At 47.6% G+C, this 14,053-nt stretch overlaps 1 protein-coding gene across 4 annotated transcripts in view; it reads left to right on the forward strand.

The window, feature by feature from the left end:
• Positions 1–337: 337 nt before the first annotated feature.
• Positions 338–14,053, forward strand: part of igsf10 (immunoglobulin superfamily, member 10) — a 45,193-nt gene continuing 31,477 nt past the window's right edge. The window contains exons 1-4 of one of the 4 annotated variants that reach the window (XM_072473826.1): positions 338–546; positions 10,292–10,599; positions 10,685–10,814; positions 12,104–12,494. In XM_072473826.1, the coding sequence (XP_072329927.1) occupies positions 10,388–10,599; positions 10,685–10,814; positions 12,104–12,494 (733 nt within the window). In that variant the 5' untranslated portion in view covers positions 338–546; positions 10,292–10,387. Of the gene's footprint in view, positions 547–1,115; positions 1,219–9,555; positions 10,600–10,684; positions 10,815–12,103; positions 12,495–14,053 lie in introns of those variants that run through there. The other 3 variants (XM_072473824.1, XM_072473827.1, XM_072473828.1) reach the window with 3 other exon arrangements.

Below are 14,053 nucleotides of genomic sequence, written 5' to 3' on the forward strand. Positions count from 1 at the left end.
TTAACAATGGTGCCAAGAATAAAGGTTGAAGTAGTTAACGTGGAGACACTATAACGGGGAGAGGCGTGGTTACAGGTTAGAAACATCGCCCATGAGAAACGGGGAGGAATAGGGTGCTCAGAGGTGAGACCTTCCCGGAAAATTAAATCCGAAACGAACTTCAGCAACCCTCGGAAGTTGCCCAAATATTGTGAGGGAGAGTTAGTGTAAAGGTTACAGTTCACCGGGCCAGATCAGGAAGAGAGGTTTGGCACCTATTATTGAAAGACAGACATTTGGTTGGATGTTCATTTGTGGAAAAGCAGGAATTCCCTCCCCATTCCCGGCAGCATGGACTCAGAGCTGCTTCTGGAAGGGGAGGAACCTGTGCTCTCTGGAAAACTCGGCGCTGCACCAGATATGTCTAATCCAATTTAAAAGCCTGAAGCAAAACCTGAACCGAGTCCTTCCTCTGGACATGAGCAAGGGCTTGGAGACAGCAGGTGGATGCTGCTGTGAATTGCCCAGTGCTGGAATATCCCCTCAGGTACTGGGTCCCAAGGAGGTGTAAGTGGAGTCGATCCCTCGGATTCCTGTTTTTTGTTGCGTTTTGTTCGTGTGCTATTTTACAATCAGTGTCACTGCTCTTTGGGTCTGCTCAAAGGAATAGAAAGCATGTTTGAGGCGTTTCAAGATATCCTTGCTGTCAATTCGGTAATTGTCAAAAAGCCAACCACATGTAATTGACACGCAGTGGATATGTGCATTTCTGACCTGGGGCTACATTCCACATCGATCTGCAATGACCCACCCCTGGTAAACAGGTCCAGCATCTACCTGGGAAGCCACAGAGGGCTCCAACTGTCTGCATAGAAACTGTGGGGATACTAATCCCCCCCAAATCCCACCCACAGCGGGCCAGAGTCTCTGACGACCCCCTCTCTTCACTGTAAAACCAACCTTTTTTTTCATTTTGGAGGTGTTTAATTCTGAAGAAAATGCCTCGTCGATGAACTGTGTATGAAGAAACGGCTGCGTTGTTGAACAAAAGCTGTTGGAGCAATGGGCTGTGTTGGAGGGGAGGGGGGTGCTGTTTTGGAGGGGGTGGGGGTAGATTAATTGCAAATTCCCATCCAGTGTTGACAAAGCTATTAATTAATTGGTCGTAAACTCGACACTGGGGAGAACTGCTCCAGCGGGCACTTCTGCTGTGGAAAGTCTGCCGTGTGAGCTGACAGGGTGAGGAATTTGCGCGTGTGTGTGAGAGAAAGGGGTGACCTTGTGTGTGTGTGTGTGAGAGAGAGAGAGGAACTTGTGTGTGAGAAAGGAACGTGTGTGTGTAAGAGAGAGAGAGGAACTTGTGTGCGTGTGTGTGAGAGAGAGAACCTCGTGTGTGTGAGAGAGGAACTTGTGTGTGTGAGAGAGAGAACCTCGTGTGTGTGAGAGAGGAACTTGTGTGTGTGAGAGAGAGAACCTCGTGTGTGTGTGAGAGAGAGAGGAACTTGTGTGTGTGAGAGAGAGAACCTCGTGTGTATGAGAGAAACTTGTGTGTGTGAGAGAGGAACTTTGTGTGAGAGAGGAACTTTGTGTGAGAGAGGAACTTGTGTGTGTGTGTGAGAGGAACCTGTGTGTGTGTGTGAGAGGAACTTTGTGTGAGAGAGGAACTTGTGTGTGTGTGTGAGAGGAACCTGTGTGTGTGTGAGAGAGAGGAACTTGTGTGTGTGTGTGTGAGAGAGAGAGAGAGGAACTTGTGTGTGTGAGAGAGAGAGGAACTTGTGTGTGTGAGAGAGGAACTTGTGTGTGTGAGAGAGGAACTTGTGTGTGTGTGAGAGAGAGAACCTCGTGTGTATGAGAGGAACTTGTGTGTGTGAGAGAGAGAACCTCGTGTGTATGAGAGGAACGTGTGTGTGTGAGAGAGGAACTTGCGTGTGTGTGTGTGTGTGAGAGAGAGAGGAACTTGTGTGTGTGAGAGAGGAACTTGTGTGTGTGAGAGAGAGAACCTCGTGTGTATGAGAGGAACTTGTGTGTGAGAGAGAGGAACTTGCGTGTGTGTGTGTGTGTGAGAGAGAGAGGAACTTGTGTGTGTGAGAGAGGAACTTGTGTGTGTGAGAGAGGAACTTGTGTGTGTGAGAGAGAGAACCTCGTGTGTATGAGAGGAACTTGTGTGTGTGAGAGAGGAACTTGTGTGTGTGAGAGGAACTTGTGTGTGTGAGAGAGAGAACCTCGTGTGTATGAGAGGAACTTGTGTGTGTGTGAGAGAGGAACTTGTGTGTGTGTATGAGAGGAACCTGTGTGTGTGTGTGAGAGGAACTTTGTGTGAGAGAGGAACTTGTGTGTGTGTGTGAGAGGAACCTGTGTGTGTGTGTGAGAGAGGAACCTGTGTGTGTGTGTGAGAGAGGAACTTGTGTGTGTGTGTGTGTGTGAGAGGAACTTGTGTATGTGAGAGGAACTTGTGTGTGTGAGAGAGGAACTTGTGTGTGTGTGAGAGAGAGAACCTCGTGCGTATGAGAGGAACTTGTGTGTGTGTGAGAGGAACTTGTGTATGTGAGAGGAACTTGTGTGTGTGAGAGAGGAACTTGTGTGTGTGAGAGAGGAACTTGTGTGTGTGTGAGAGAGAGGAACTTGTGTGTATGAGAGGAACTTGTGTGTGTGTGAGAGAGGAACTTGTGTGTGTGAGAGGAACTTGTGTGTGTGAGAGAGAGAACCTCGTGTGTATGAGAGGAACTTGTGTGTGTGAGAGAGAGAACCTCGTGTGTATGAGAGGAACCTGTGTGTGTGTGTGTGTGTGAGAGAGGAACCTGTGTGTGTGTGTGAGAGAGGAACTTGTGTGTGTGTGTGTGTGTGTGTGAGAGAGAGAGGAACTTGTGTGTGTGAGAGAGGAACTTGTGTGTGTGAGAGAGGAACTTGTGTGTGTGTGAGAGAGAGAACCTCGTGTGTATGAGAGGAACTTGTGTGTGTGAGAGAGGAACTTGTGTGTGTGAGAGAGGAACTTCTGTATGTGTGTATGTGAGAGGAACTTCTGTATGTGTGTATGTGAGAGGAACTTGTGTATGTGAGAGGAACTTGTGTGTGTGAGAGAGGAACTTGTGTGTATGAGAGGAACTTGTGTGTGTGGGAGAGGAACTTGTGTGTGAGAGTGAGGAACGTGTGTGTGTGTGAGAGGAACTTGTGTGTGTGAGAGGAACTTGTGTGTGTGAGAAAGGAACTTGTGTGTGAGAGAGAGGAACTTGTGTGTATGAGAGGAACTTGTGTGTGAGAGAGAGGAACTTGTGTGTGTGTGAGAGGAACTTGTGTGTGTGTGTGAGAGGAACTTTGTGTGAGAGAGGAACTTGTGTGTGTGTGTGAGAGGAACTTGTGTGTGTGAGAGAGGAACTTGTGTGTGTGTGTGTGAGAGAGGAACTTGTGTGCGTGAGAGAGGAACTTGTGTATGTGTGTATGTGAGAGGAACTTGTGTGTGTGAGAGAGGAACTTGTGTGTATGAGAGGAACTTGTGTGTGTGAGAGAGGAACTTGTGTGTGTGTGAGAGGAACCTGTGTGTGTGTGTGAGAGGAACTTGTGTGTGTGTGAGAGGAACCTGTGTGTGTGTGTGAGAGGAACTTTGTGTGAGAGAGGAACTTGTGTGTGTGTGTGAGAGGAACCTGTGTGTGTGTGTGAGAGGAACTTTGTGTGAGAGAGGAACTTGTGTGTGTGTGTGAGAGGAACCTGTGTGTGTGTGTGAGAGAGGAACTTGTGTGTGTGTGTGTGCGTGAGAGAGAGAGGAACTTGTGTGTGTGAGAGAGGAACTTGTGTGTGTGAGAGAGGAACTTCTGTATGTGTGTATGTGAGAGGAACTTGTGTATGTGAGAGGAACTTGTGTGTGTGAGAGAGGAACTTGTGTGTGAGAGTGAGGAACGTGTGTGTGTGTGAGAGGAACTTGTGTGTGTGAGAGGAACTTGTGTGTGTGAGAAAGGAACTTGTGTGTGAGAGAGGAACTTGTGTGTGTGGGAGAGGAACTTGTGTGTGTGTGAGAGGAACCTGTGTGTGTGTGTGAGAGGAACTTGTGTGTGTGTGAGAGGAACCTGTGTGTGTGTGTGAGAGGAACTTTGTGTGAGAGAGGAACTTGTGTGTGTGTGTGAGAGGAACCTGTGTGTGTGTGTGAGAGGAACTTTGTGTGAGAGAGGAACTTGTGTGTGTGTGTGAGAGGAACCGGTGTGTGTGTGTGAGAGAGGAACTTGTGTGTGTGTGTGTGCGTGAGAGAGAGAGGAACTTGTGTGTGTGAGAGAGGAACTTGTGTGTGTGAGAGAGGAACTTCTGTATGTGTGTATGTGAGAGGAACTTGTGTATGTGAGAGGAACTTGTGTGTGTGAGAGAGGAACTTGTGTGTGAGAGTGAGGAACGTGTGTGTGTGTGAGAGGAACTTGTGTGTGTGAGAGGAACTTGTGTGTGTGAGAAAGGAACTTGTGTGTGAGAGAGGAACTTGTGTGTGTGGGAGAGGAACTTGTGTGTGAGAGTGAGGAACGTGTGTGTGTGTGAGAGGAACTTCTGTGTGTGAGAGGAACTTGTGTGTGTGAGAGGAACTTGTGTGTGTGAGAAAGGAACTTGTGTGTGTGTGAGAGGAACTTGTGTGTGTGAGAGGAACTTGTGTGTGAGAGAGAGGAACTTGTGTGTGTGTGAGAGGAACTTGTGTGCGTGAGAGAGGAACTTGTGTATGTGTGTATGTGAGAGGAACTTGTGTGTGTGAGAGAGGAACTTGTGTGTATGAGAGGAACTTGTGTGTGAGAGAGAGGAACTTGTGTGTGTGTGAGAGGAACTTGTGTGTGTGTGTGAGAGGAACTTTGTGTGAGAGAGGAACTTGTGTGTGTGTGTGTGAGAGAGGAACTTGTGTGTGTGTGTGTGAGAGAGGAACTTGTGTGCGTGAGAGAGGAACTTGTGTATGTGTGTATGTGAGAGGAACTTGCGTATGTGAGAGAGGAACTTGTGTGTGTGTGAGAGAGAGAACCTTGTGTGTATGAGAGGAACTTGTGTGTGTGTGTGTGTGCGTGAGAGAGGAACGTGTGTGTGTGAGAGGAACTTGTGTATGTGTGCTTGTGAGAGAGGAACTTGTGTGTGTGAGAGAGGAACGTGTGTGTGTGAGAGAGGAACGTGTGTGTGTGAGAGAGGAACTTGTGTGTGTGAGAGAGGAACTTGTGTGTGTGAGAAAGGAACTTGTGTGTGTGAGAAAGGAACTTGTGTGTGTGTGTGAGAGAGGAACTTGTGTGTGTGAGAGAGGAACTTGCGTGTGTGTGTGAGAGAGGAACTTGTGTGTGTGAGAGAGGAACTTGCGTGTGTGAGAGAGGAACTTGCGTGTGTGAGAGAGGAACTTGCGTGTGTGAGAGAGGAACGTGTGTGTGTGAGAGAGGAACTTGCGTGTGTGTGTGAGAGAGGAACTTGTGTGTGTGAGAGAGGAACTTGCGTGTGTGAGAGAGGAACTTGTGTGTGTGAGAAAGGAACTTGTGTGTGTGAGAAAGGAACTTGTGTGTGTGTGTGTGAGAGAGGAACTTGCGTGTGTGAGAGAGGAACTTGCGTGTGTGTGTGAGAGAGGAACTTGCGTGTGTGAGAGAGGAACTTGCGTGTGTGAGAGAGGAACTTGCGTGTGTGAGAGAGGAACTTGCGTGTGTGAGAGAGGAACGTGTGTGTGTGTGTGAGAGAGAGGAATGTGTGTGTGTGAGAGAGAGAACCTCGTGTGTGTGAGAGGAACTTGTGTGTGTGAGAGAGGAACTTGTGTATGTGTGTGTGAGAGAGGAACTTGTGTGTATGAGAGAGAGAACCTCGTGTGTATGAGAGGAACTTGTGTGTGTGTGAGAGAGAGGAACTTGTGTGTGTGAGAGAGAGGAACTTGTGTGTGTGAGAGAGGAACTTTGTGTGAGAGAGGAACTTGTGTGTGTGTGTGTGAGAGGAACTTTGTGTGAGGGAGGAACTTGTGTGTGTGTGCGCGTGTGTGTGAGAGGAACTTGTGTGTGTGTGTGAGAGGAACTTGTGTGTGTGTGTGTGTGAGAGAGGAACTTGTGTGTGTGAGAGAGGAACTTGTGTGTGTGAGAGGAACTTGTGTGTGTGTGAGAGAGGAACTTGTGTGTGTGTGAGAGAGGAACTTGTGTGTGTGTGAGAGAGGAACTTGTGTGTGTGAGAGAGGAACTTGTGTGTATGAGAGGAACTTGTGTGTGTGAGAGAGGAACTTGTGTGTGTGTGAGAGGAACATGTGTGTGTGTGAGAGGAACTTGTGTGTGTGTGTGAGAGGAACTTTGTGTGAGAGAGGAACTTGTGTGTGTGTGTGAGAGGAACTTGTGTGTGTGTGTGTATGTGAGAGGAACTTGCGTATGTGAGAGAGGAACTTGTGTGTGTGAGAGAGAGAACCTCGTGTGTATGAGAGGAACTTGTGTGTGTGTGTGAGAGAGAGGAACTTGCGTGTGTGAGAGAGGAACTTGTGTGTGTGTGTGAGAGAGGAACTTGTGTGTGTGAGAGAGGAACTTGTGTATGTGTGTATGTGAGAGGAACTTGCGTATGTGAGAGAGGAACTTGTGTGTGTGAGAGAGAGAACCTCGTGTGTATGAGAGGAACGTGTGTGTGTGTGTGTGTGAGAGAGAGAGGAACTTGTGTGTGTGAGAGAGGAACTTGCGTGTGTGAGAGAGGAACTTGCGTGTGTGAGAGAGGAACTTGTGTGTGTGAGAGAGGAACTTGTGTGTGTGAGAGAGAGGAACTTGCGTGTGTGTGTGTGTGTGAGAGAGAGAGGAACTTGTGTGTGTGAGAGAGGAACTTGTGTGTGTGAGAGAGGAACTTGTGTGTGTGTGAGAGAGAGAACCTCGTGTGTATGAGAGGAACTTGTGTGTGTGAGAGAGGAACTTGTGTGTGTGAGAGGAACTTGTGTGTGTGAGAGAGGAACTTGTGTGTGTGAGAGAGGAACTTGTGTGTGTGAGAGGAACTTGTGTGTGTGAGAGAGGAACTTGTGTGTGTGAGAGAGGAACTTCTGTATGTGTGTATGTGAGAGGAACTTCTGTATGTGTGTATGTGAGAGGAACTTGTGTATGTGAGAGGAACTTGTGTGTGTGAGAGAGGAACTTGTGTGTATGAGAGGAACTTGTGTGTGTGTGTGTGTGAGAGGAACCTGTGTGTGTGTGTGTGAGAGAGGAACTTGTGTGTGTGTGTGTGTGTGTGTGTGAGAGAGAGAGAGGAACTTGTGAGTGTGAGAGAGGAACTTGTGTGTGTGAGAGAGGAACTTTGTGTGAGAGAGGAACTTTGTCTGTGTGAGAGGAACCTGTGTGTATGTGTGTGTGTGTGAGAGGAACTTGTGTGTGTGTGTGAGAGAGAACCTCGTGTGTATGAGAGGAACTTGTGTGTGTGAGAGAGGAACTTGTGTGTGTGAGAGAGGAACTTCTGTATGTGTGTATGTGAGAGGAACTTGTGTATGTGAGAGGAACTTGTGTGTGTGAGAGAGGAACTTGTGTGTGTGTGTGTGAGAGGAACCTGTGTGTGTGTGTGAGAGAGGAACTTGTGTGTGTGTGTGTGTGTGAGAGAGAGAGGAACTTGTGTGTGTGAGAGAGGAACTTGTGTGTGTGAGAGAGGAACTTGTGTGTGTGTGAGAGAGAGAACCTCGTGTGTATGAGAGGAACTTGTGTGTGTGAGAGAGGAACTTGTGTGTGTGAGAGAGGAACTTCTGTATGTGTGTATGTGAGAGGAACTTGTGTATGTGAGAGGAACTTGTGTGTGTGAGAGAGGAACTTGTGTGTATGAGAGGAACTTGTGTGTGTGGGAGAGGAACTTGTGTGTGAGAGTGAGGAACGTGTGTGTGTGTGAGAGGAACTTGTGTGTGTGAGAGGAACTTGTGTGTGTTAGAAAGGAACTTGTGTGTGAGAGAGGAACTTGTGTATGTGTGTATGTGAGAGGAACTTGTGTGTGTGAGAGAGGAACTTGTGTGTATGAGAGGAACTTGTGTGTGAGAGAGAGGAACTTGTGTGTGTGTGAGAGGAACTTGTGTGTGTGTGTGAGAGGAACTTGTGTGTGAGTGTGAGAGAGGAACTTTGTGTGAGAGAGGAACTTTGTGTGTGTGTGAGAGAGGAACTTGTGTGTGAGTGTGAGAGAGGAACTTGTGTGCGTGAGAGAGGAACTTGTGTATGTGTGTATGTGAGAGGAACTTGCGTATGTGAGAGAGGAACTTGTGTGTGTGTGAGAGAGAGAACCTCGTGTGTATGAGAGGAACTTGTGTGTGTGTGTGTGTGTGTGAGAGAGGAACGTGTGTGTGTGAGAGAGGAACTTGTGTATGTGTGCTTGTGAGAGAGGAACTTGTGTGTGTGAGAGAGGAACGTGTGTGTCTGTGAGAGAGAACCTCGTGTGTATGAGAGGAACTTGTGTGTGTGAGAGAGGAACTTGTGTGTGTGAGAAAGGAACTTGTGTGTGTGTGTGAGAGTGGAACTTGTGTGTGTGAGAGAGGAACTTGCGTGTGTGAGAGAGGAACTTGCGTGTGTGAGAGAGGAACTTGCGTGTGTGAGAGAGGAACGTGTGTGTGTGAGAGAGAGAACCTCGTGTGTGTGAGAGGAACTTGCGTGTGTGAGAGAGGAACTTGTGTGTGTGAGAGAGAGAACCTCGTGTGTATGAGAGGAACTTGTGTGTGTGTGAGAGAGGAACTTTGTGTGAGAGAGGAACTTGTGTGTTGTGTGTGTGTGAGAGGAACTTGTGTGTGTGTGTGTGTGTGAGAGGAACTTGTGTGTGTGTGTGTGGGAGAGGAACGTGTGTGTGTGTGAGAGAGGAACTTGTGTGTGTGAGAGAGGAACTTGTGTATGTGTGTTTGTGAGAGGAACTTGCGTGTGTGAGAGAGAGAACCTTGTGTGTATGAGAGGAACTTGTGTGTGTGTGTGTGTGTGTGTGTGTGTGTGTGAGAGAGAGAGAGAGGAACTTGTGTGTGTGAGAGGGGAACTTGTGTGTGTGAGAGAGGAACTTGCGTGTGTGAGAGAGGAACTTGTGTATGTGTGTGTGTGAGAGAGGAACTTGTGTGTGTGAGAGAGGAACTTGTGTGTGTGAGAGAGAGAACCTCGTGTGTATGAAAGGAACTTGTGTGTGTGAGAGAGGAACTTGTGTGTGTGAGAGAGGAACTTGTGTGTGTGAGAGAGGAACTTGCGTGTGTGAGAGAGGAACGTGTGTGTGTGAGAGAGAGAACCTCGTGTGTATGAGAGGAACTTGTGTGTGTGTGAGAGAGGAACTTGTGCATGTGTGTGTGAGAGAGGAACTTGTGTGTGTGAGAGAGAGAACCTCGTGTGTATGAGAGGAACTTGTGTGTGTGTGTGAGAGAGAGGAACTTGTGTGTGAGAGAGGAACTTGTGTGTGTGAGCGAGGAACTTGTGTGTGTGAGAGAGGAACTTGTGTGTGTGAGAGAGAACCTTGTGTGTGTGAGAGAGAAGAGCTTATGTGTGTGTGAGAGAACCTTTTGTGTGAGAGAGCAAGGAGCTTGTGTGTATGAGAGAGAGAAAATGTGCATGTGTGCGTGAGAGGAATTTGTGAGTGTGTGTGCTTGTGTGTGTGAGGGAAACCTGGCTATGTGAGAGAGAGGGGTGACCTTTTGTGTGTGTGTGTATGTGAGAGAGAGAGGGGGGAACTTGTGTGTGGTGTATGCGAGACAGAGGAACCTGTGTGTAAGAGAGAGGGGTGACTTTCTGTGTGTGTGATAGAGAGAGAGGGGGGATCTTGTGTGGTGTATATGAGAGAGAGAGAGAAATATGTGTGTGGGAAAGGAACCAGTATGTGTGAGGGAGAGGAACTTGTGTGTGCGAGAGAAGGGTGACTGTGTATATGTGAGAGAGATGAGCATGTGTGTGAGAGTGATAGACCTGTGTGAGTGTGAGGCACTTGTGTGAGCATGTATGTGTGTGAGGGGAGGCTGTGTGCATGTGCATTTGTGAGATACCTGTGTGTGTGTGCGTTGGGACTCGGTATCAAGGCAGAACGCAATAAAGATGCCCCTGCACAGAGTCTTCGTCGAGTTAGTGGCGAGACAGCTTAAATCCAACGGAGACAAATAGTGGAAGGAACAATCTCTCATTAATGGATCTTTTGGAACCTGATTTGGGTTTTAATCTCCAAAGGCACAAAAACAGTGGATAACTTTACAACTCCACAGATCATAAAGCCGACCGTGCACCGTGTATCTTACTGTGTGGACATGAATGATATTATAGAGCAGCTTTACTGACCTATTATAAAATAGCATTGTACATATGCAACAATGCTACACCTAAACTGAATGTTTAGTTCTTAGTTCTGAACACTATTACTCACAAAAACTTTGTTTCTGTTTAATTCCCCCCGATAGGTTCTTTCCAGTCTCTGGTCTGTTTGCCGGGAATTTGACCTTGCGGAATGTAAGACTCTCCCTGAAGGCTGATCTGCCAAGGTGGTAAAAGGAGGGATGGAGGCTGGGAGCAGAGGCTGGCAGTGCCGCTTCCCTGGGCATTGGGGTCTGCTGGTCAGCTTAGCTGCTTTAACCTGGAGCTGGAGGATCTGCTCTGCCTGCCCCAAGCAATGTGCCTGCTACCTGCCCACCGAGGTCCACTGCACCTTCCGGTATCTCAGCACCATCCCGGAAAACATCCAAGATCAAGTGGAACGGATAAACCTGGGGTTAGTGCAGTCACCTTGCCCTTTCTGTAACTCTTCGGACTGAGCTGCCCCCCCCGATGCTAACAAGGCTGCCTTTCCTTTGCAGTTACAATAACCTGATGGAATTAACGCGCCACAACTTCGCTGGGCTCAAAAGTCTCGAACTGTTGATGCTTCACAGTAATAAAATCCAAGAGATACCAGACAAAGCGTTTCAGGATTTACGTTCCCTGCAGGTAATCAGCCGGAAGGATGGCTTTCCCCCCCTCCAATTCATTCTCAGGGTGTGGGCAAAGCTGGTAAAACTGGCATCCACTGCCCATCCCTCGTTGTGCTGAGCAGGTAGTGGCGGGCCTTGAGGTTAAGTCGGGTGTTGGTGACAATGAAAGAACAATGGAGGTGTAAGTCAGAATGATATGTTACTGGCAGGCATGGCATTTATTCCCATGTAACTGCCCTTGTCCTTCTAGAAAGTGGGTGCTGTGGGGTTGGGTGGTGCTGTGTTCAGAGGCTTTGGCGAATTGTCACAGAGCATCGCGTGCTAGATCTGTTTCTCATCTGTCACCACCTAGCATGATGGCACAGACAGCACGGAAGGTGTCGTCAGTGGCAAGACAGAGGTTGAACTCCACTTGTTTTTTCTTTCTACTGGGTGATACAAGTGACGTGCATGGTAACTTCAGAGGACAATAAGAAATATGCATGTGGGTGTAGTACACAAACCACTAGACCATTTCAACCTTCATGGTGGCACAGTGGTCAACACTGATGCCTCACAGCGTTAGGGGCCAGGGTTCAATTCCAGCCTCGGGTGACTGTCTGTGTGCAGTTTGTGCATGCTCCTCGTGTCTGCGGGAGTTTCCTCCGGGTGCTCCGGTTTCCTCCCGCAGTCCAAAGAGGTTAGATGGATTGGTCATGATAAATTTCCCCTTAGTGTCCAAAGAGGTGCAGGTTAGGCAGGGTTACGAGGATAGGACAGAGGAGTGGCCCTAGCTCTTTTGGAGGGTCGGTATAGTTTTGATGGGCCAAATGGCCTTCTGTGCACTATAGAGATTCGATGATCTCAAAGATTAGGTGTTTCGAAAGAAACAGATGTAGGGATATGCAGAGTGGATGAATGGGATTAGCATTGCTCCGAGCGTGAGGGGTGAACACTAACCTGGCCCAGTAGCCTGTTTCTGTGCCATGATTCTATTAACGTGAGTATTGGTCAGTTACCACCTCAACTTAAAACAGAAGTGGCCAGTGCAGTCAGCATCTTTTCACTCCAGTCAATCACCCAAGCCAGCCATATCTTCTGCACGTGATCTCAATGTGTCAGAGACCTCCAGGCAACTTATTTCTCTGCTCCATTGTACTGCCCATTCAATGTAGTGATCACCCACAGCAGAAACTAACTAGTAACTCTGGGTGGATTGTCCCTAAGCTTTATGACTTTAAGGAGTTGATTGTGACAACATTGCTAAGTGGTTTGTTCATCCTTTGGAATGGGCTAAAAAGAGTTTTATCTGTTGGCTTGTTAAAGGTTCTAAAGATGAGCTATAACAAGGTTAAAGCATTGAATCGTGAGACTTTCCATGGTCTACACAACATAGTACGCTTACACATGGACCACAACAGCATTGAATTCATCAATCCTGAAACATTCTACGGGCTCACTTCACTGAAACTGCTCCACCTAGAAGGAAACATGCTTCAGGAACTACACAGAGATACGTTTGTCACTTTCCGCTACAGCCACATCTTCAAAATGTCTTCGCTAAAGCACATTTATCTGTCGGATAACGCTCTAACATCCATTCCCAGTGACCTACTGTCATCTATCCCAGAAATCGAAAGCATCTACCTGCATGGAAACCAATGGTTTTGTGACTGCAACTTGAAGTGGTTATCTGAACTCAATGAAAGACAACCAGGTCAGTCATTTAACTACCCTGTTATCATTTCCAATAGTTAGCAGGTGATCAGCACTTTGTGGCTCACTCAGAGGTTACCTGTTCATAAAACCCACAGTCTAGATACTACCCAGACACAATGGGATGGAAATTCACCTTGGTTAATAGTACAAAGCAGTGGTCTCATATCAACTGCTTTGTCAAAACCCAGAATATTCATTTTCACTAACTTCATCTGTGCTGCATACCAGCTCCTGAAATACCACCTACTGTTCACCACTGTTCAAGAGGAATTTCTCCTTCAATGTCCAACAACATAGGTAGGAAAAGGGATAGGGATGTAAGGCAGGAATTCAGGGAGCTAGGGTGGAAACTTAGATCTCGGACAAACAGAGTTATTATCTCTGGGTTGTTACCCGTGCCACGTGCTGGCGAGACGAGGAATAGGGAGAGAGAAGAGTTGAACACGTGGCTACAGGGATGGTGCAGGAGGGAGGGTTTCAGATTTCTGGATAATTGGGGCTCCTTCTGGGGTCGATGGGACCTCTACAAACGGGATGGTCTACACCTGGACTAGAGGGGTACCAATATCCTGGGGGGGAAATTTGCTAATGCTCTTCGGGAGGGTTTAAACTAGTTCAGCAGGGGCTTGGGAACCTGAATTGTAGCTCCAGTATACAGGGGGTTGAGAGTAGTGAGGTCATGAGTAAGGTTTCAAAGTTGCAGGAGTGTAGCAGCAGGCAGGAAGGTGGTTTAAAGTGTGTCTTCTTCAATGCCAGGGACAGGAATGGTTGTTGCAGGTGCCGGGGTTTAGATATTTCAGTAAGCTCAGGGAAGGTGGTAAAAGAGGGGGAGGGGTGGCATTGTTAGTCAAGGACAGTATTACGGTGGCAGAAAGGACGTTTGATGAGGACTCGTCTACTGAGGTAGTATGGGCTGAGGCTAGAAACAGGAAAGGAGAGGTCACCCTGTTAGGGGTTTTCTATAGGCCTCCGAAAAGTTTCAGAGATGTTGAGGAAAGGATTGCAAAGATGATTCTGGATAGGAGCGAAAGCAACAGGGTAGTTGTTATGGGGGACTTTTAACTTTCCAAATATTGACTGGAAACGCTAGAGTTTGAGTACTTTAGATGGGTCTGTTTTTGTCCAATGTGTACAGGAGGGTTTCCTGACACAGTATGTAGATGGGCCAACGAGAGGCGAGGCCATATTGGATTTGGTACTGGGTAATGAACCAGGTGTTAGATTTGGAGGTAGGTAAGCACTTTGGTGATAGTGACCACAATTCGATTACGTTTACTTTAGTGATGGAAAGTTATAGGTATATACCGCAGGGCAAAAGATATATCTGGGGGAAAGGCAATTATGATGCGATGAGGCAAGACTTAGGATGCATCGGATGGAGAGGAAAACTGCAGGGGATGGGCACAATGGAAATGTGGAGCTTGTTCAAGGAACAGCTACTGCGTGTCCTTGATAAGTATGTACCTGTCAGGCAGGGAGGAAGTGGTCGAGCAAGGGAACCATGGTTTACTAAAGCAGTCAAAACACTTGTCAAGAGGAAGAAGGAGGCTTATGTAA

The sequence above is a fragment of the Scyliorhinus torazame genome, chromosome 14, assembly GCF_047496885.1.
Source record: "Scyliorhinus torazame isolate Kashiwa2021f chromosome 14, sScyTor2.1, whole genome shotgun sequence".
In the NCBI taxonomy this organism is placed as follows: Eukaryota; Metazoa; Chordata; class Chondrichthyes; order Carcharhiniformes; family Scyliorhinidae; genus Scyliorhinus; species Scyliorhinus torazame.